Source organism: Manis javanica, chromosome 3 (assembly GCF_040802235.1).
Source record: "Manis javanica isolate MJ-LG chromosome 3, MJ_LKY, whole genome shotgun sequence".
NCBI lineage: Eukaryota > Metazoa > Chordata > Mammalia > Pholidota > Manidae > Manis > Manis javanica.
Genome location: NC_133158.1, coordinates 50,347,337 through 50,367,784, shown reverse-complemented (window position 1 = coordinate 50,367,784; position 20,448 = coordinate 50,347,337). Strand labels below are relative to the sequence as shown.

Here is a 20,448-nt window from a genome sequence, read left to right as displayed (position 1 = left end):
AACTAGTGGTGTTGAACATCTTTGCATGTGACTGTTGGCTGGCTATTGTTGTATGTCTTTTCTGGAAAAACATCTTTTTGGATATTCTGCCCATTTTTAAATCATAGTGGTTTTTTTTTTTAATTGAGTTGTATGAGTTCTTTATGTATTTTGAATGTTAGCCCCTTACTGGATATGTGATTTGCAAACATCTCCTATTCAGAAGGTTGCCTTTTAATTTTGTTGATGGTATGGTTTCCTTTCCTGAGCAGCTTTTTAGTTTATTATAGTCCCATTTGTTTATCTTTGATTTGTTGCTCTTGCCTTTGGAGTCAGATCCAAAAATATTGCCTAGATTGATGTTAAGGGGCTATACTGCCTATGTATTCTAGGAATTTTATGGTTTCAGATCCTACATTCAAGTTTTTAATCCATTTTGGGTTAATTTTTCTTTGTGCTGTAATATAGTGGTCCAGTTTCATTCTTTTGCATGTAGCTATCCAATTTTCCCAACACCATTTATTGAAGAGATTGTTCTTCCCCATTGTATATTCTTGCCTTTGTCATAAATTAATTGATCACATATGTGTGGGTTTATTTCTAGGCTCTCTGTTCTGTTCCAGTGATCTATGTATCTGTTTTTATGTGAACACCATACCATTTTAAATACTCTAGCTTTTGTAGTATAGTTTGAAATAGGGAGCATGATAACTCCAGCTTTGCTCTTCTTTCTCCAGACTGCTTTGGCTATTTAGGTTTCTTGTGGTTCCTAAGCAAGTTTTAGAATTATTTGTTCTAGTTATGTGAAAAAAGTCATTGTGTTGGAATTTTGGTATGGGTTACATTGAATTTGCAGATTACTTGGGTAGTATGGACATTTAACAATATTAATTCTTCTAGTCCATGAGCATGAAATATTCTTCCATTTATTTGTATCTTTTTAAATTTCTTTCATCAGTATCTTAAGTTTTCAATGCACTGGTCTTTCACCCCCTTGGTTAAATTTATTCCTAGGTACTTTATTCTTTTCACTGCTGTTATAAATGGGATTGTTTTCTTAATTTCTCTGGTTCATTAGTATTTAGAGATGACTAGTGATGTTGAACATCTTTGCATGTGACTGTTGGCTGGCTATCTTTATATGTCTTTTTTGAAAAACATTATTAGTATATAGAGATGCAGCTGATTTATGTATATTGATTTTGTATCATGTGACTTTACTGAAGTCATTTATTCTGAGTTTTTTGGTGTCAGTGCTTATTTATGAGGGCATAGTAAGGAAGAAAGCTTAGGGAACTCTGGTTTGTGTTTGCACACAAATTTCAAATATGTTTTTGAGCTTTTCCTTTGAAAATAGCATATGAAAACCATGACCTTTCAGAATTGTTCTGTTTTTCGTTTCAAAGTAACATTTGAAGACAAGAAGCGTGAGAATTTTGAACGTGGCAATCTGGAACTGGAGAAACGAAGACAAGCGCTCTTAGAACAGCAGCGCAAAGAGCAAGAGCGCTTGGCACAGCTAGAACGGGCGGAACAGGAAAGGAAAGAGAGGGAGCGCCAGGAACAAGAGCGCAAAAGACAACTGGAGTTGGAGAAGCAACTGGAAAAGCAACGGGAACTAGAACGTCAGAGAGAGGAGGAGAGGCGGAAAGAAATCGAGCGACGAGAGGTAAAAGCAGCCATGGAACAACCCCACATTTAACGCATGTGCTACTGACAAGTAATACTCATCTTTTATTCCTTTTTTCCAATTCAGTAGTTTTAGTATATGAATAAATTTGTGTGTCTATTTTCACTCTCTAATTCCAGAACATTTCCTTACTCTGAAAAGAAACTCCTTACCCATGAAGCAGTTACTCTCCAGTCTCTTCTCCTACCAGCCCTTAAAAGCTACTAATTTACTTCCCATCTCTATAGTTTTGCCAATTCTGCACTTTCCTTATAAATGGAAATATACCATATGTGAACTTTTGTCTCTGGCTTTCACTTAGCATAATGTTCTCAAGGTCTATCTAAATTGTCACATGAGTCAATACTTTATTCCTCCTTATGGCTGAGTAATATTCCATTACATGGATATACCAGTTTTATTTATCCATTCAATAGTTGATGGTCATTTGGGTTGTTTTCACTTGGTGCCATACCTGGGTAAAGGCTAAGCCAATCTTTTGTCTGAATTTCCAATTTCAGTAAATTGCTATAGAAGCAATACCATGATTCTCTTATGTGAATGAAATATATTTTAAAAATGGAGAATGGAAATTTTCTCTTTATGAAAGAATAATACTTGGTTTCATCTCCTGATAATTGCTTTAGAAAATTTATAGCTGTAAACTGCCTTTAATCAAACAGACACGTGGAGGTTCTAAGAGGATTTAAATTTCTAGAATAGACAACCAGAAGATAGACCTTCTTCAATGTTAAAAGAAACAAAAAACCTTTTTAAAGTATTTGTTCAAAATTATTTAATAGGCGTTTACCATGTGCCAAGCATTGATAGTCCTTGGAGATAGACTAGTGAATAGGTACTCCACCTGCCCTCCAGGCCTTTACAGTGTAATTGGAGGACAGATATGTAAGAAGCAATTGTAATAAAGAGTGCCACATACTCTGACAAGTACTTTACTGAGTAGCTATCAGAGTTAGCATTGAAGAGGTCTTTCACTACCAGAGAAACTACAGAACCTTCTGTGGTAAAAATGAAATGACTGATTAGGGTGACAGGGGTCACAGACTTTTAAAACTTGAGATAATAATTTCTCATTTGATGGAAGGAAGTTTTTTTGTTTGGTTTTTTGATTGATTGGTTCTGGGGGTTTTGGTTTGATTTTGATTTTACTAGATTAAAGACATTTTCTTTGCTCTTTAGGAGTCAGTAAATAAGTAAGTACAATTTTATTTAGCACATCAAGCATTCTTGAAGGCATAAACAATTGAATTCCAGTGGTGATCTGATCCTGTCTGTTCTCATTCTATGTAAATATAATAGCCTATTCTTTTTTTTCCCTTAGAAGGAATACTGCATTTATATGAATTGTTTTGCTATTTTATAATAAAATTTTTTGTAATGTTTAATAATATCTCTTCCTAAAAAAAAAGACTTCCTAGATGTTACATTTATTGAGAAACTGAATAGTGTTAAGAATTGAAAAATTAATAAATTATCTGTTTGTTTTGTCACAGGCTGCAAAACGAGAACTTGAAAGACAACGACAACTTGAGTGGGAACGGAATCGAAGACAAGAGCTTCTAAATCAAAGAAACAAAGAACAAGAAGACATAGTTGTATTGAAAGCAAAGAAAAAGACTTTGGAATTTGAATTAGAAGCTCTGGTCAGTGAAGTTTGATATGCTTTTGGAATATACTAACATTGAACCATTAAAAATGGTAATAATTCTTATTCTTTTTCATTTGTTAAAGAACGATAAAAAGCATCAGCTAGAAGGAAAGCTTCAGGATATCAGATGTCGATTGACTACCCAAAGGCAAGAAATTGACAGTACAAACAAATCCAGAGAGTTGAGGATTGCTGAAATCACCCATCTACAGCAACAATTACAGGTAAGAAAACACATCCCTTAGAATTTTCTCTGGTTCATTTCACTTATTTATTAGTTCAACAAGCATCAAGCGTCTACCATGTACTAGACGCCATGGAAGCCAAGGTGAAGTAGACATGGTCCTCACCTGGAAAATAGGCTGTCAGGTAAACAAACTCAACCCATGTTTGCTGAGCACGGCTGCATGCCAGGCCAGGTGCCCTGGTAGGCACTGAGGATGTAGCAGTGAACAGAGAATCCTACCTTTATGGAGTCTACTTTCTATTTGCCGGGCAGACAGACACTAACAGAAGAAGTCAAGTATGTGCTCTTCTAAGCAGGAATAGTGCTCTGCAGAGTGGGGAGGGAAGAGGTAGAGTCCTGGGGGAGTGTTGTGATTCTAAATAAATATGGAGGTCAGGACAGGCCTCTCTCCGAGTGCCGTTTGAGCAGAGACTTGAAAGAGATGAACAGCTAAGCCGCGTGGGTATGTGACAGAGCAAGCTATAGGGAAACGGTGCTGGGAAAGTCCTGAGGCTGAAGCCAGTCTCTGGGTGCGGGTCACAGCAGGGAGACCACTGTGGTTGGAGCAGGTGGGGCTGGATTCATAGGACTTGTAGTCCTCTCAGAGGATTTTGGCTTTACCATGATAATCTCCATAAAAAAGCACAATTGAGTATTTTAGGGAGAGTATGAGAGACAAATGTATGGAGAATAGCTGGGGACACAATGGAGTGCTGGATAGAAGCAGTTCTACTTTTATTTTATTATCTATCCACAGTTGACCACTAAGTTTGTCATACCACCTCGTTCGGTTTTAGTTGTTCAGCTGGGGGGCATCAGATTCCTCTAGGTACTATTCTGCATAACATCATGAAAGACGATGAGTTTTAAACTTTATGACTTTTATCTCAGCTTCTTTTTCTCAGCATGATTTTGAGATTTATCCATATCATTGAGGAAGTCAGTAATTTGGTGCTTTCCATCACTGAAGAGTATTTCCTTATTTATCCATTCACCTGTGGACTGATATTTAGGTTCTTTCCAATTTGGGGCTTCTATGAATAAAGCTGCAATGAACATTTATTTATAGTCTTTATGTGGAAATATGTTTTATTTCTCTTGGTTAAATTTTAGGAGTGAATTACTGTAATCATAAAAATATATGCTCATTAACCCTATAAGAAACTATCAAACTGTTCCCAAAGTGGTTGTACCATTTTACATTCTCCTCGGCAGTGTATGAGTGCTTCAGTTGTTCCTCATCCTTGCCAACTTGGGTCACTGTTTGTAATTTTAACATTCCTGGTGGGTGTGTGACAGTACCTCATATGGCTTTCATTTTCATTTTCCTGAAGACTAACAATGTTGGGCATCACTTGTGTTTAATGGTATGTATCTTGTGTGAACAAATTGCCCAATTTGTTATTGGGTTGTTTATCTTATTAGGGAATTGTAAGAGTTCTTTATATATTCTTTTAACAATACTATGTCAGATACATGCTTTGAGTATATTTTCACCCAGTCTGTGGCTTCCCTTTTCATTTTTGTACTGATGTTCTTAAAAGGCAGAAGTTTTAAATTTTGACATGGTTCAGTGTATTAATTTTTTATCTCTTATGGTTTTGTGATTTGTGTTCTCAGAAATCTTTGACTACCACCAGAGTTGCACATGTTTTCCTTTCATGTTTTCTTCCAGGCATTTTATAATTTTATCTTCTATGTTTAGGCCTATGGTTTATTTTAAGTTGATTTTTACATAAATATAAGGTAAGGGATGAGGTTCCTTATTCTTTTATATCATTATCCAGTTGTTCCAACAACATTTATTGAAAATACTATCCTTTTCCCCATTGAGTTACTGGTAGATTGTTGAAAACCAGTTGACCATATTTGCAAAGGTCTTTCCTGGACTCTATTCTGTTCCATGGATCTAAGGTATCTAACCTCTCACCAGTACCTCACTCTTTTGATAACTTTATAATAATTTTTGTGTATAATTCTTGAAATCAATTAGTATGGAGTCTTTATTCTTTTTTTTTTTTTCAAGTTATTTTGTCTGTTTCAGATCCTTTATATTTCCATATAAGTTTTAGAAACAGCTTGTTGGTTTTTACAGAAATACTTAGAATTTTGATTAGTGTTTATTGAAATTGTAGATCAATCAAATGTCCTTTACATTTCCACATAAGTTTTAGAATCAGCTTGTTAGTTTTTGCAGAGATACTTAGAATTTTGATTGGTTTTTATTGAATTTATAGGTCAATTTGTGAAGAATTGACATTATAACAATATTTAATACTTATTTTTCTTTAGAAAATTGTTTTTTCTTTTTTATTTGATATTTACTATTCTTTATTTTGTTATATTTTCTTAATGTATTTCTCAATTTTATTTAGATTGTTATAAATTTCTCTCAGCAGTGTTTTGTGTTTTCCAATGTATAGGTCTCATACACATTTTGTAGTTTATCTGGATTTCATGGTTTTTAAATCTGTTCTATAGCACATAATTTTATTTCAGTTTTCCAAATATTTGATGCCAGTATATAGAAAATGAATTTCTTTATATTGACCTTACATCTGCAATATATCTTAACTCATTTATTAATTCTAATAGCTTTTTTCTAGTTTCCTGAGTTTCTATGTACATAACATATTGTCCATGAATAAAGACAGCTTTATTTCTTTTTTTCTTTGCATTTCATATATCTTTTATTTCTTTTTTTTTTGTCTTACCTGCATTGATCATGACCTCCAGTACTGTGTTGAATAGAAGTGGTGAGAGTCTTGTTCTTGAGCTTAAGGAAAGCATTCAGTCTATCACCGTTAAGTAGGATGTTAACTCTAGGAGTTTACGTAAATGCCTTTTATCAGGTTGAGGGAGTTCCCTCCTGTTCCTTTTTTGCTGAAAGTTTTTATCATGAGTGGGTGTTGAGTCATTTTTTTTTTCAATATCTACTGAGATGTTCATGTGTTTTTTCTTCTTTATTTGTTAATATGGTTATTTATGTTGATTGAATTTGAATGTTAAACTAGCCTTTGATTTATTCCTTGGATAAATCATACTTGATCATGGTGTATTACCACTAAAAAATACATTTTACTAGATTCAATCTGCTACTCTTAAGAATCTTTTCATTTCAAGACAAGTAGTGTCTCTATAGCATCTTACTGTGCTAATGGACAGTGACTGCAATGGGGTGTGGGGGGCGGACTTGATAATGTGGGTGAATGTAATAACCACAGTGTTGTTCATGTGAAACCATTATAAGATTGTATATCAATGATACCTTAATAAAAAATTAATTAAAAACAAATAATCTTTTCATTTCAGTTTATGAGGAGTATTGTTTCCTTGTATGTAATGTCCTTGTTTCATTTTGGTATCAGGGTGATCAATAGGAAAACAAGTTGAAGAGTATTCTTTTCTCTGTTTCCTAAAAATGTTTGTGCTGAAATGGTGTTTCTTTAAATTTTTGGTGGCATTCACCAGTGAAGCCTTCGGGTCCAGAACTTTCTTTGTGGTAGGACTTTTCATTACAAAATTCATTCAATAAATGTAGGACTCTTGAGTTAATTCTGTTTCTTCTTAAGTCTGTTTTAATAATTTAAATCTCTCAGTGAATTTGTCCATTTCATGTGTTAGCAAATTTTTAAAAATAAAGTTGTTAATTTAAAGTTTACAGTATTCTTGTATGGTTTGTAAGTCTCTTATATCTGTAGTGATATTACCTCTTTCATTCCTCATACTGGGAATTTATATCTTCTTTCTTCCCTCCCAATTCCTTTTCCTTTCTTCCCTCCTCCCCCTCCCCCTTCCCTTCTCCTTCCTTTCCTCCGTCCATTTAGCTAAATGTTTATTGGTTTTATTTATTTTTAAAGAAGCTCTTGGTTTTATTGATTTTTCTCTGTGATATGTCTCTTAGCTATTTCATTTACTTAAGTTCAGTATTTCCTTCCATTTACTTTGGGTTTAGTTTACTTTTTTTCTAACTTCATAAGGAGGAAGCTTAGGTGATTGAATTTGGACCTTTTAGACCTTTTTACATTTCTGATGTAAATATTTTAAGCTATAAATTTCCTTCTAAGCATTGTCATGCCATATTACACAAATTTATATGTTGTGTTTTCATATTTGTACAATGCAAAATCTAAACTTTCCTTTGTCATCAATTTCTTGGGTTATTTAGAATTACATTGTTTAGTTTCTAAATATTTGGATTTTTTTCCAGATATCTTACTGATTTCTGATTTATTTGTTATGATCTGTGAGCATACTGTTTGATTTCAATCATTTTTAATCCTTTTAAGTTTATTGAGACTTATTTTTATGGCTCAGTATATGATCTGTCTTGCTTAATATTTCATGTGCATTTGTAAAGAGTATGTATACTTTTGTCATTGAGTGGAGTGCCCCGTAAATATCAGTCAGGTCAAGTTGATTTATGATGTTGGTTGTATCTTCTGCATCTTTACTGATGTTATGATTTCTTTCCCCTACAGAGAGGAATGTTGAAATCTATCATTGTCATTTTGTCTGCTTTCAGTCTGTAGTTGTTGCATGTGCTTGGAAGTCCTAACCAATTTAAGATACTAGGATATGATGTAATGTAAATAGTGTCAGAAGGTCATTGCTAGAAACGGTTTGAAAATATTTAAAAAGGCATGTACCTTTTAAAAGTATGTCTTTTTATATGGTAACTCTTTTGTATGTCTTTCATAGACTATTTATGAGAAGTTTCATAGGATATTCTCTTGGAAAATTTAAAAGTTAAAGCTGTGTATTTATTGATTATCTCACTGAACACTCTGCAACCAAACACATTTTTATTATTTAAGATGGAGGCTTATATGTTCAGTTATTGATAACAAAATATAAATCAGGGTTCCTGAAAAAGTAGTTAAAGTGAACAGTAAGACATGGTTTGAAGAAAGCAGGTACTTAGTAGGCAATGAGATATTGGTCCCCATTCCTTACTTGAGTTAGCAGATGCTTGTTAGCCCTTGATATTGGTTTGATTTATTTTAGAAACTTAGGTTGGTATTTAAAACTAATGTTTATATAGGTAAAACTATCTCAGGCTTCATCTTGATAACTTAATTGTCAGGATTCAGGAAAGAAAATTAAGAGGCCTTGTCTTGATTTAGGGAAGAGAATAAGAGCAGCTCAGTTGGCTGTGCTTTTTTGGAAAAACGATCTGATCTATTCTGTTTTGTCCATATATTTTTTTGTGGGGGATGCTTCCAAATCCTCTCTGTTGAGCTAAATTTTTCTGACATTCAGATGCACACAAAGATTTTTTATACACAAGCCAGTCTGTATCTAAAGATGGTTGATCAAAAAAGAACTGGTTCTTAGCTTCTGGTGTAAAATTTTGATTGAGGCATTTTTAGTTTTTCAAACCTTGCAAAGTAAATGCATAGTTTTTCTTTTTTTTTTAATAAAAAGTCAAATATTCCTTATTATACTGGAAAGGCTGTTGTTTTACTGATATATATAGATACTATATAGGATAGTTTCACCTAATCTTAAGCAAATATAGTGCTTGACAAGTTGTCTATGAAAACTCCTAATAGTACAGTGAGGCTTAGCTTTTATTCCTATGTCAGTTAAAAAACTATTTGTTCAAGATTTTTGTACCTGTTTAAAATTGTATTACCATCCTGAGTGGTGGAAACGTATACCTGGCAGCTAAGATTCTAATTGTGAAAAATCTCTTTCTGATTTCTCTTCCCAGCTGCAGGGCAGCCTCAGTTCTGCCCTGTTAAGTATCACAGTTCAGAATGGAATAAGTCCTGTTTAAACTACTAAGTTCAGTTTATAGCCAACAGGGTCACTGAATTTGGGTTTGATTCCAGTAGCACTGAGAGATCAGTACTTTAAGTTTGCACTGCTGAGTTCTACTTGGAGTACATTTTTTTAAAGCTTATAAATAGGGAGTAAGTCAACAAAAAATTTAAAGAATATGAAGGGAGCTATAACTGTCTCAGTTTTATTTCAGTGGAAACCATTTGGCAAACAGTTAATTCCTTGGCAAGAAAGCAAGAACCGCCTTGCCTAGTGATTAAACACCATTTCACCATGAGGAGTCGGGGTGAGATTAAACATCTTTAAGGGATGAGAACACTGACATATGTCTTTCTAGATGATGAACATGGACATGGTACTCTCCCCGTCATCACTTGTTATTTTCCTCCTTCTTTCCTAGGAGTCTCAGCAGATGCTTGGAAGACTTATTCCAGAAAAACAAATACTTAATGACCAATTAAAACAAGTTCAGCAAAACAGTTTGCACAGTAGGTATTTTATTTTGAAAGTTGTTCTTTTCCTTCTTTACTGGCAAGAATTATCTTAAGTGAAACGAGGACATTAAAAACCATTTTTTCTTACTGCCAGTTTGTTTTTCTTATCTTACAATGTTGTTCTAAAATAGGAGATTCACTTCTTACACTCAAAAGAGCCTTAGAAGCAAAGGAACTAGCTCGGCAGCAGCTACGAGAACAACTGGATGAAGTTGAGAAAGAAACTAGATCCAAACTACAGGAGATTGATATTTTCAATAATCAGCTGAAGGTAACCATTCCATGTGTTCCTGTGTATATGTCCCACCCTTTAATTTTTCTAATTGGCCAGATGATTAGCTTACATTTAAACCCAGGCAGAAAAATGGGTTATGCAGTTTGTCAGCCTTTGTGAAAGCCTTCACATTTATAGATGACCATGATACAGTCTTAAATACATTTTTCCCCCTTAAAATATAAAAATAAATTTGGCACCTATATAAATTAGGGCTAAGTGGCTCCAACATGACATCTGTCTTGTACACATCTTCCTCCTCTTGGCTGGTGATAACTATATCAAGGTGAAGTACAAAAGCTTTTCTTTCTTATGTTCTTTGATGACTAGTAAAAATAAATTCTTTTCTCTTTTAAAACTAAGAAATTTTCTGCCATTTCTCACCTACAATTGTCCTTGAATGTGGATTTTTTTTAACCTGATATTTAAAAATTTTATTCCTTAATGGAGTAATTGCTTTTGTCTCTGTGGCAGAAGTGGTGTATGGTTTTGTTACACATACATGGTAAAATTAAGGACAATGCCAAGACTCTCCAGGAATGTAAAAATAGTTATCACAGCCTTTTTCTCACTTGGTGCCTTTGATTTAACTTTACCACTTTGTCTTAATATTACCTCTTATAATAAAACCACAATGTAAGCAGTTATTTCTATTAACAGTGATTATATACTTTAGATTTAAGTAAATACTGGAGTTTTTTTTATCAATTAGGTTCTTATAAGAAATGGATTTTACACTTTTTTTCAAGTATTCATTTCCCTTTTCTAATTTAACATCCTTTATACTTGATTCTGGCTGATTTAACTTTTGACATTAGGAAAAAGTAAAACTCCTTTATTACTAAAAATACAAAAAAGTTAGAGAACATATTTGAGATTTTTAGTTGACCTTTAAATGGAGATTTTAGGCCATATTGTTTAGACATCTGAGTTTGAAGTATTTGTGCTGGTTTTTTTCCAGAGTAATAGGTAACGAACTTTTCTCAATTGTACAATTCCAGGAAAATGTTCAGGGAAAATATCCGAGCCAACTTAGTGTTTTTCTTCACTTTGCTTTCCTGCTTACACAGAATGCTTGTGTGTATGAGCGTGTATGTGTATACTATATATATGTTCTATATCTGTATGTATATGATTATATGGTATATGTAAGTATTGGAAGTACAGCTGTAAGTTATTGCTAGAATAAGCTCAATAAAAATGCTCACATTAACTCTCATTATGACTTGTCACTGTTTCCAGCAAAAAGAATATGACGTTGTTGCAAGCTTTGTAGTGCTTTTAAATAGTCTTATGGGATATAAACTGTTAAATATTCACGTGTCTTCTCAACTCAGGCAATAATCCATATTTCTGCCTTGGTCTTAAGATTCCTTTACCTAGAAATTTGACTCCCAAAACAAAGTTAACGTATCAGAAAATGGTACTCTAGAGGGTGATTTTTGACAAATGCCTAGACAATTTATGGATCACTTTGACTATTGAATTGCTATTGCCATTGCAAAGAGAACACTGTTCACATGTTGTGTGAGTCTCTCTGAAGTGTTTTATTGACTAATGCTATCCTCAATATTGGGGTTGCTTATACAAAGACAAGTTTGTTTTCCCATTATTAACTTTAAATTTGAGTTAATATGGAGAGTAAAAAATTATAAGCTGGTATAGCTATATAGTTTTATTTAACAACCTGTTTGGAGGACTTATGGTTATTTTTAGTATTCCTTTCAAAGCTGGTGAAACCAAAACAGAAATAGTTAAACTGAAGAATCGAGAGAGTTATAATTTGATTGAGACAACTCAGAGGCAGATTTATGATGTAGTATCATGAATCTTTCTTCTGCCTGCTTTTCTTTGTTGTAGCCACGTTTGAAAATATGAAGCATTTTTCTTCTGACTTTAGAGCATGTATTCATTAGCAACTATAATTGTATGATGAGATAGACCAGGAGAGCCAGCATTCTGTCCCTTGGGGTTTCTCAGATGCCTCTGGAAATAGCAGCACCCTTACAGCATCCACACTAATGATGCAAAAATTACTTCAACCTTGCTGGGAGTGAAACATTGGCGATTGTCCCGGCATTCCAAACACATTATCTGATGGTGTGAATTTGCTATATCCTCTACCTCCCTCTTCTAAAAGGAAACCATCTGGAGAGTATAGAAATTAGGACTTAGCAGTTTTATTTTATATTCATGTAGATTGTTCACCAGAAAGAGAAGGTGTAATTCATTATCAGCTAGTGTGGTGACACTGGAGATGTACCAAATGAAATATAGAATTTTAACATGAGTTGACCAGAACATTAAACCTATATTCAATGGCTGTCTCTATAAATGAATAGATAATTACATTTTAAAAAAAACAATTCTTATGTTTCTTTGTTACAAAAGTACTAGCAATGAGTCATTCACTTATTTTGATGCACACTCAAAGTCATGAATAGCCACTTACTTACAAGGTCATGTAGGGAACAGTAGCACCCAGCTTCAGCCCAGATGCTGAGATGTGACAGTGATCAGGAAGTGTAAGTGTGGTTAGTTTCTTGAATGAGAGAGAGTTTAGAAATTTGCTAAGTTTTATCATTTTTTTCTTTTTTTTTTTTTTTGACATGCAGTCTGATTTAGTCCTTTCTCCTAGGTGTCTAGTTCAGTTTTGTTCTTCTGAGGGTCTCTCCCTTTTTCTTCAGTTCAGGAAGTTAAACTCCTGCCTCCTAATCTAAGATCTGGTAATCAATTATGGAAATTCTCAAGTCACTATTTAAAGAGGAAAAAAATTATTTTTCCAGTCAGGTTAACAGGTATTTGTTTCATATAGGTAACAACATACTGAAAATATAAAGCATATTTACAGTTATGGTGAAATGTGGTTAAATGGCTCCAGATTCAGGATTGTGGAACGTAAAGTCTGTAGAGTCTTGGACCTTTAAGTTTCTGTCTGATCTCATGGAAAGTGAGGACTCATTTTTTTCCTTTCAGAAAAGGTTTTTTTTCCCCATGCATCTTAATAGACACTTACCTTATACATGGGATGTTTATATACGCCAAAAATGATCCCAAGACATGTGTCTTTCTTTTTCTACCTTATCCAAAACCAACAATTACTTGAGAAGGGAAACAGAAAACTTACTGTAGCAAATAAACTTTGCTTTTGTAAGTCCATAGAAAAGGGGCAGGTGGGAAAAAGGGGAAAATGATAGTGCCTCCAAAATTTAAAGCCCTTATGTTAGAAATCCCCTAACTGGAAGCCTTTGTATTTATGCCGCCTTTTATATGAACAGTAAATTTCAGTGCTTTGATGATCAAATGAAATATTTGACCAGTGATATAATCATGAATAATTGATTTTGTTAGTAATTATTGCTAGCATAAATTAATACTTCTTCAAGTATTTGTAATTCAGTGGCTCAAATTTGTTTACTGTAATTTTCTTCTTTAAAAATGTATTCTATTTGCAACCAATCATTTATCATGCTAAGAGATCAATAATCTCATATTCATGTTCTAGAACTATTTAAAATTACTGGCTATCTGTGACTTTCTCTTTTTATTTCATTTATAATCAAAAACTTCAACATTTTTTGGAGGGCAAAAAGGGCATATAGAGACATTGATTTCTTATATACATAGCTTTATGTATAGGCATGAAATTATGGTTCTAACAAGTGTCAGATAATACTGACACCTTGCTCTTGGCAATATTAGTAGTTACTGTAATGGTTTTCCTTGGCACCGAGAGCCTAATGTTCCCTATTTTAATATCTTAACTATGGTACAGAGCAGCAGCATAAAGTATAGTTTATAGTTTTCAAGGCTCCCTTGTATGCCAAATAGAGAGAATCCCACACTCAAAGACGCTAGATGTTGTGTTCCCTGTTGACATGTGGAGTCCTTGTTGGTTCCCGTCTAGTTACTGTGTGCTGGACAAGTGCTAATGTGAATGGTTTACATTTGAGCATTTCTTTCTTCCAGTCAGTGGCAGTGGAGGAGGCAGTGTGGCAGTGCCTGGCAATTCTCCAGGGCTGCGCCATCCACTTAGACTTCTTTCTAAAGGGCTCCATGCCCTACTCAGGCAGTGCACCTCTTTCTCAGACTAAGAATGATGAACCATCTCCAGCTCTGTGCTTCAGTTTCCCCCGTGCAGATGAGTGCTCAGTGTCTAAGAGTGCTCACCATGAAGTGCTAAGCTTTTGTAAAAGTTAGTAATGCTTAGTTATTATAAATTGTGGAGTATGAGTGAATCTTTCCTCTTGACAAATTGTGTGTGTGATGGTGGAAGCTCTGAACTACAAGCTGGATAAAGTACTGTATACTATATTCTTGTCATATCATTGAACTTGCCTCTTGGCTGCAAACATTTGAAAGACAACACTCAGTTATTATTTGGGTCTATATGCGTATTCACATCATGGGGGACAGCATTATAGTCAGTATACTATTCCAAAAGTGGACCGTATTTTATTTCTTGGCGAAATTTGAGTATTCAGGACTAATTCAGAATTCAGAATTATGTTCTTAAATATACTTGGTAAATCCAGGTTTCTTAAATTAGACACAAGAAGGTATTAGAAATATAAGTTCTGCCCATAATAACACCTGTCCTAAAAATTGCTCCTAAACACTGAATTGATGTTAAAGTGGATGTTATAGTGAATACAGTTCTGGGCTTAACTAAGGCTTTTATGCTCTTGGTTTCAGACACTTGCTTTCATGGCAGGCTCACTCATTATGAAGGCAGTGAAAGGCAAAATGTTTAGCAACCAGGGGGAAAAAGAAAAGAGCTGGAGAAAGAACTGCAGAACAGAATGAGAAGTCAGGAAAAAATGCATGTGAAGGGAAACAATGAAGGAAAGAAAAAGATCCAGAGGAGGAGATGCAGAGACAGCAAGAGAAATCAGCATGAATTCAAATAACAGCGTTGCTTTCTCTTATTATTCATAGAGTAATGTTTGGTGGTTTCATGGTTTCTACCTTACTTTGTTCAAGGTTAAATTTTATTTTTTACCTGTATGAGCCTTTTGAAAAGACATCTTCTGCACAGAAGTAATAAAATTCTCTAACTCTCATTCAATGTATTTGTGATTGTGGAAAGTTTACACACAGATTCCTTGAATATAGAAAAATAATTAGAATACTCCCAAGTCTCAAAATAGTTAACAGGTGGTATATGTTAGATTCTATGCCACACCAGGGAAAGAGAAAGAGCAGAACTCATTATTTTGAAATTTTTTTTCTTTTTTTCTTTTATTTAGCCAAACTCCCTGACAATTTTATCCTTTAGAGTAACATGCATGTAAATTAATAGGATATTGCTTTGTAAATAAAGCGGAGACATTTAGGGGAAGCTCAGATTTTCAGGACGAAATGAAGTCAGTTTTTCTGATAACAAGGGTCTATACCAAAGTTTCTTGGGAGACATGGGAGAAGAATCTTAATTAGCTATTCCTATTGCAGAGAGGACAGGGTTTTCTAGTTCGTCTCCCCTTTTCTGTCCACCTGTCCCCTCATCCATTCACCCACACATGCACACTCATGCATGCCCCAATGCAGTCCTCTTTGGCTTTCCTGTGTAGCACTTAGGATGCATTGACTACCAATTTGTGCTGTGGGGAACTGAACTTACCTTTTGGTTGAATATTGACTTTAGATTTAGAATTAAAACATGTTTTAGACATTTATATTACAGCATCTCAGAATTTAAATGACCAATCAATATATTTTAAATCATTTATAAAAAATCAGTTAATGCACATTAATTGTACACTAATGCATCCAAAATGAGTATATTTTATAATTTTGTGATAAATGCAATATCAGTTTACCTTGGTTTGAGTACAATTTCTGTTTCAAAATATTTATTTTTCAGGTTTTTCCACACAGGCCCAAGCTCCCCTATCTTCATTAGGTTTGTTGATTGCCCATCATTAATAGCTTTCAATTTGTTTCAAAACTATGGGATAAGTTACTGTATTTTACAATTCAAAAGGCTTTTAAAAAAATGCTGATGTGACAAATAAAGTGTTTTTTTTTTATATAAAAGCACTTTTACTTTTGACTTTCTTTAGATATTAGCTTTAGACAAGACAGACACCTGACATTTCTGATGTTGGTACCTGCTACCTAAGAGATGTGCCTAAACCATTTTATTTTGGTTTATAGCATTGGGTTCATGAATTTCAAGTAAATAATCAAGTATATTTGTTTTTTTCTCTCTTTTCCAAGAGACAGCCTGAGGCATAAACCAGAAACAGTAATTTTTTAAAAAAAGTTAAATTACCAAATTACCAATAAATTTCCATTAACTGCTGGTCTTTTGTAGACCCCCTACTGGTAGTTAATTTTTTTTTTCTCTTCACCAGCGTTTATGCAAAGTGATGTGTATAAAGAGTAATCCTGTACATACTGTTCAGGTGAATACTTCCTTATATTTCAAATAATATTACTTCACATAATATGTCTATTTTTAGTGTCTTTAGGACCAAATGAAGGATAAAAAGTTACAGTTATTATGTGAAGTGATTCTGTATCCCTTCTATAGCAGCAGAACAACTGTCTTCAGTAGCCATATTTAACAGGGCAAAAAATGTTGGCTCTTCTTGGGTATTTAATTTGTCAAGAATATTGCTTTTGAAATACTTTGGCTGTATGCCAATGTATGTCCAAAGATGTATCATGGCCTAAACATCTTAATTCCCTAGGGGAAATAAATGACTTTTCCCTCCTTGCTTGAAAAAAGAAACTTAAAAACAAACTAATTTTCATTTATCTTCACTAACACAAGATAGAATCTTTATTTGCCATTCATTTTCTTATTGTGATTCATAATCTGTATTTGATCAAAGACCCACCCCTTTAAGAACAAAATAAAAGCAGATTCTTTTGACAACAGGAAATGACCGATTTTTTCCATTTGTCTCTGAAATATCAAATCCAAAATATTAACCCCATTTTTCATTTATGTTATTAGAGATTACTATTTGTGTTTGATTCCAAATTACTAGGAAAAGCAGTACTGCTGAAATTTTTAACACATTATAAAGATTTACATCCCATGGTGTGGTAGTGAGAAAAACAAGGAAAACTGGACTACTTTTTCCTGATGTTGATTTTCTTCTCTTAGAACTTAAAGAGTCAGAATGAGGATTCATCATTATTTTCCAGTCTCCATTCTTGGCTTTCCATGTCCCCTCCCTGGCTAAACTCCTATCCCAGGTACCCTTCCTAATTTGGAAGTCATGTGCCCAGGGCTGCCACCGTAGCGAGTAAGTCCACCAGTATGGGTCTTATGAAGTTGCTGCTTCTTGCTGCATGCTGCCGGGGTACAGCCCGTCTCATCTGCCGGGTTCCCCGCTGAAGGCCCTTCCTTCCCCATCTCTTCAGTGCCTACTTCCCTCCAGTACCACACCTCCAGCCTCCTGATCTCCAAAAACAGTTTCTTGTATCTCAGTGATCCCTCTTAGGACCTCTCACAGTCACTTGCAGATTATAAAACACTTGTATGTCCATTTTAACTTCACCCTAAGAACAGTTTAGCTGTTAGAAAGGTATCTAACCCTTAGGGCTTTTGTCTGGGAGTAAGTGCATTTGAACAGTTACCTACAGACTGTCCTCTCCCTTTGGCATTCAATCTCTGAATGAATCTAAAGTTGGGAAGTTAAGGCAGAGGAAACCTGTGCATCTGGCTTGCCAGTAAGCAAATTGAGGGAGGACAGGGCAGACCTTAGCTCTTTAGTCTCATTGTATAGAACCCTGGACTGCCCACCTGGGGGACTAGCCCTAGTTGCCCAGACCAGGAAGTCAACTGGAAACACACTCTTGGCTCTACTTGACACCTTGACTCATCCGCTTTATTGTTGACATAAGTAAGAGGAGTTCTGGTGACTGAATCGGTCAGTGACCATCTAATTCCTATGGGATCAGAGGGTTTCCCCTTGGTAGGCATTTCTTTGTTTTTCATACTTTTGGGCATTGAAATGTCTGACTTGAGTACTTTATCATAAAATATATTTTATTTTCAGTAGCCTTCTAAGAAAATGACTGTTAGTCCTGGAGGCTAGTATCAAATGAGGAAGTTAGATCCAAGGTGGTGATCATCAAATTAGAGCTTTTTACTTTAAACCTGTTGGATGGTTTAGTCTGGTGTAGCTACCAACTTCACGCAGGGATATAGTAAGAGAAGATGCTCTGTAAGAGGTGTGATCTAAAGAAAACAGACCCCGATGGGGAGACTTGAGGTTGTGGAACAGAGGGATGTCCATTTACTCTGAGGAAGCACATAAGTGGGTGAGGTTTTAATGGAGGTATGTGAAGGAGTGTGTTTTTCCAAAGCCAGTAGAGGCTGGTTGTGGATTCATTATCAGAAATACCTCAGGGTTTTATTTATAATTATCATCATATCTTAAAATGGGTCGAGTTCCATTATGATTGCTGAGTCTTGAACAGCATAGCTTCTCTAATGCCTTTCACTAGCAAGTTTCTTCTGCAGCACATAATGGAAAGTGGTGTCATGTGTTAAGGCTCACAAATATCTTGAACTGCTTTTGGCGATCCGTCATGTCAAAATAGAGTGATTTTAGTTTTCCAAGTTCACATTTCCAAATCTGAAATGTTATCTCCTTAGCACCTAGACTTCCCCCCTAGGAAATGTTGCCTGCTGATAAACAGTGGAAATGCCTATCACCTCATGTTGTTGGATGAACTGTTTCTTGATTATTTACAGGAGCTACGAGAAATACATAATAAGCAACAACTCCAGAAACAAAAGTCCATAGAGGCTGAACGACTGAAACAGAAAGAACAGGAGCGAAAGATCATAGAATTAGAAAAGCAAAAGGAAGAATCCCAAAGGTGAGTCTTTTCAGTGGGTTGTGGACCCATCTGGAAGGAACTTTGAATATTTACTATACTTTGCCTGGCATCTCCAAGCACCCACTCCACCAAAAAGAGCTGTCAGTATTATGTAGATGTGCATCTGTGTATTGCATGTGTGTGCAAGCATGTGAGTGTATAAATATAAATCTTTGCATATAGAAGTGCCCCCTGAAGATTTTGGTTTGTTCCCAGAGCTCTCCCAAGCCACTGCTATGTAGATAAATGGAATTATACAAAGAAATTGGGACACTTGGTGTGCTCGTTTGCATGCAAATGACCAAAATACATTTCCAGTTCACAGCCTTTTAATAACAGTGGCGTTCACATGGGTTTAAAATCAAAGCTCCTGAGTGCCTGCCACACAGGGTTTCTCCTGGAGGACCCACAGTCTGGCCCTCTGTCTTCTTCCTTTTTTCTAACTGCAAATTAAACTTGGGTACAAAAGGGAAAATTTGCTGCTGCTGCTTAGGATACAGACACATTTTTGTTTGTTTTTGTTTAGATATTTGTGTTTGTGGTTTGTCATTCTTACTTGTAACTTTCTGTTGCACGTTGTAGAAATTTATCTTTTAACTTTTGGTGTGTCTGATTTTGTTAGTAATTGCTTTTAAAATTTCAATCACTTCTTGACTGCAAGAAACAAAAATGACCAGATATCCCAATGCTATGGTATAGATTATAAAAATTGGTTATTGAAATTAGATGAAAAAGATGAAGATACTTAAGGCAAGTCATTGGCTTTAGTGTGCTGAGCTCAGTTGAGCTGCCCAGGGTGGTGCCCGTTTTGTTATGAGCATGAATAGCATCTGAGTCTGGTGCTGTGGGTTTTTTCCCCATGCTGTTGGGTAAGTGTGTAGGGTCTTAAACCAATGTAGAGGACTATTTTATGGCTTTCTTGGGGGTAGGACTAGGATTATGTTATATATCAAGGATTAATTCCTTGGATGTGTTGACTCTAACTCTATCCCTTTCTTATCCTCAAAGTTTATAAAATGCTTTATTTACACTATTCTGCAGTGAACTTTCACATTCCTACAGAGTAGAAATGAACACAAAATATCATCATACACAAAGGCTAAGTTTTCCATTTATAATTATATAAATGAATTGTGCCCAAAATTTAACTTCAGAAATTATATGCTTATACACTGATGACCTTTATTAGTAAGAAATGTTCAGTAAATTTTATTGTGTTCTATTATTGTTGCAATGAAATATCCCTGCCCCTCCAAAAAGTGTTTCTTGTGCTTTCTTTAAAAATGTTTTGAAAATTGCCAGTAAGATGTTTAAGATTTAAGTTAAAAAGAATTCTGCACTAAGTCTTCACGTTCAGAGTAGAAATAAATATGGTACTTTTAAAATGGAGAATAAAGGTTTTATTTGCTTAAGTTTCCTAATTCCAGAAGATGACCTTTGTGCATTGACAGTGTCACGGGGGTGCTGAGCTGTTCAGGGCGTGGACTCTGGAACTGGGCTGCTTGG

At 34.9% G+C, this 20,448-nt stretch overlaps 1 protein-coding gene across 10 annotated transcripts in view; it reads left to right on the top strand.

Moving 5' to 3' along the window:
* The window catches only part of ITSN1 (intersectin 1), a 223,426-nt gene that overhangs the window by 127,739 nt on the left and 75,239 nt on the right, over window positions 1-20,448 (top strand). For all 10 annotated transcript variants that reach the window (XM_073231403.1, XM_073231404.1, XM_073231405.1 and 7 more), the window contains 6 exons: window positions 1,386-1,648; window positions 3,163-3,312; window positions 3,401-3,541; window positions 9,731-9,818; window positions 9,956-10,095; window positions 18,815-18,942. In XM_073231403.1, the coding sequence (XP_073087504.1) occupies window positions 1,386-1,648; window positions 3,163-3,312; window positions 3,401-3,541; window positions 9,731-9,818; window positions 9,956-10,095; window positions 18,815-18,942 (910 nt within the window). The remainder of the gene's footprint in view (window positions 1-1,385; window positions 1,649-3,162; window positions 3,313-3,400; window positions 3,542-9,730; window positions 9,819-9,955; window positions 10,096-18,814; window positions 18,943-20,448) is intronic.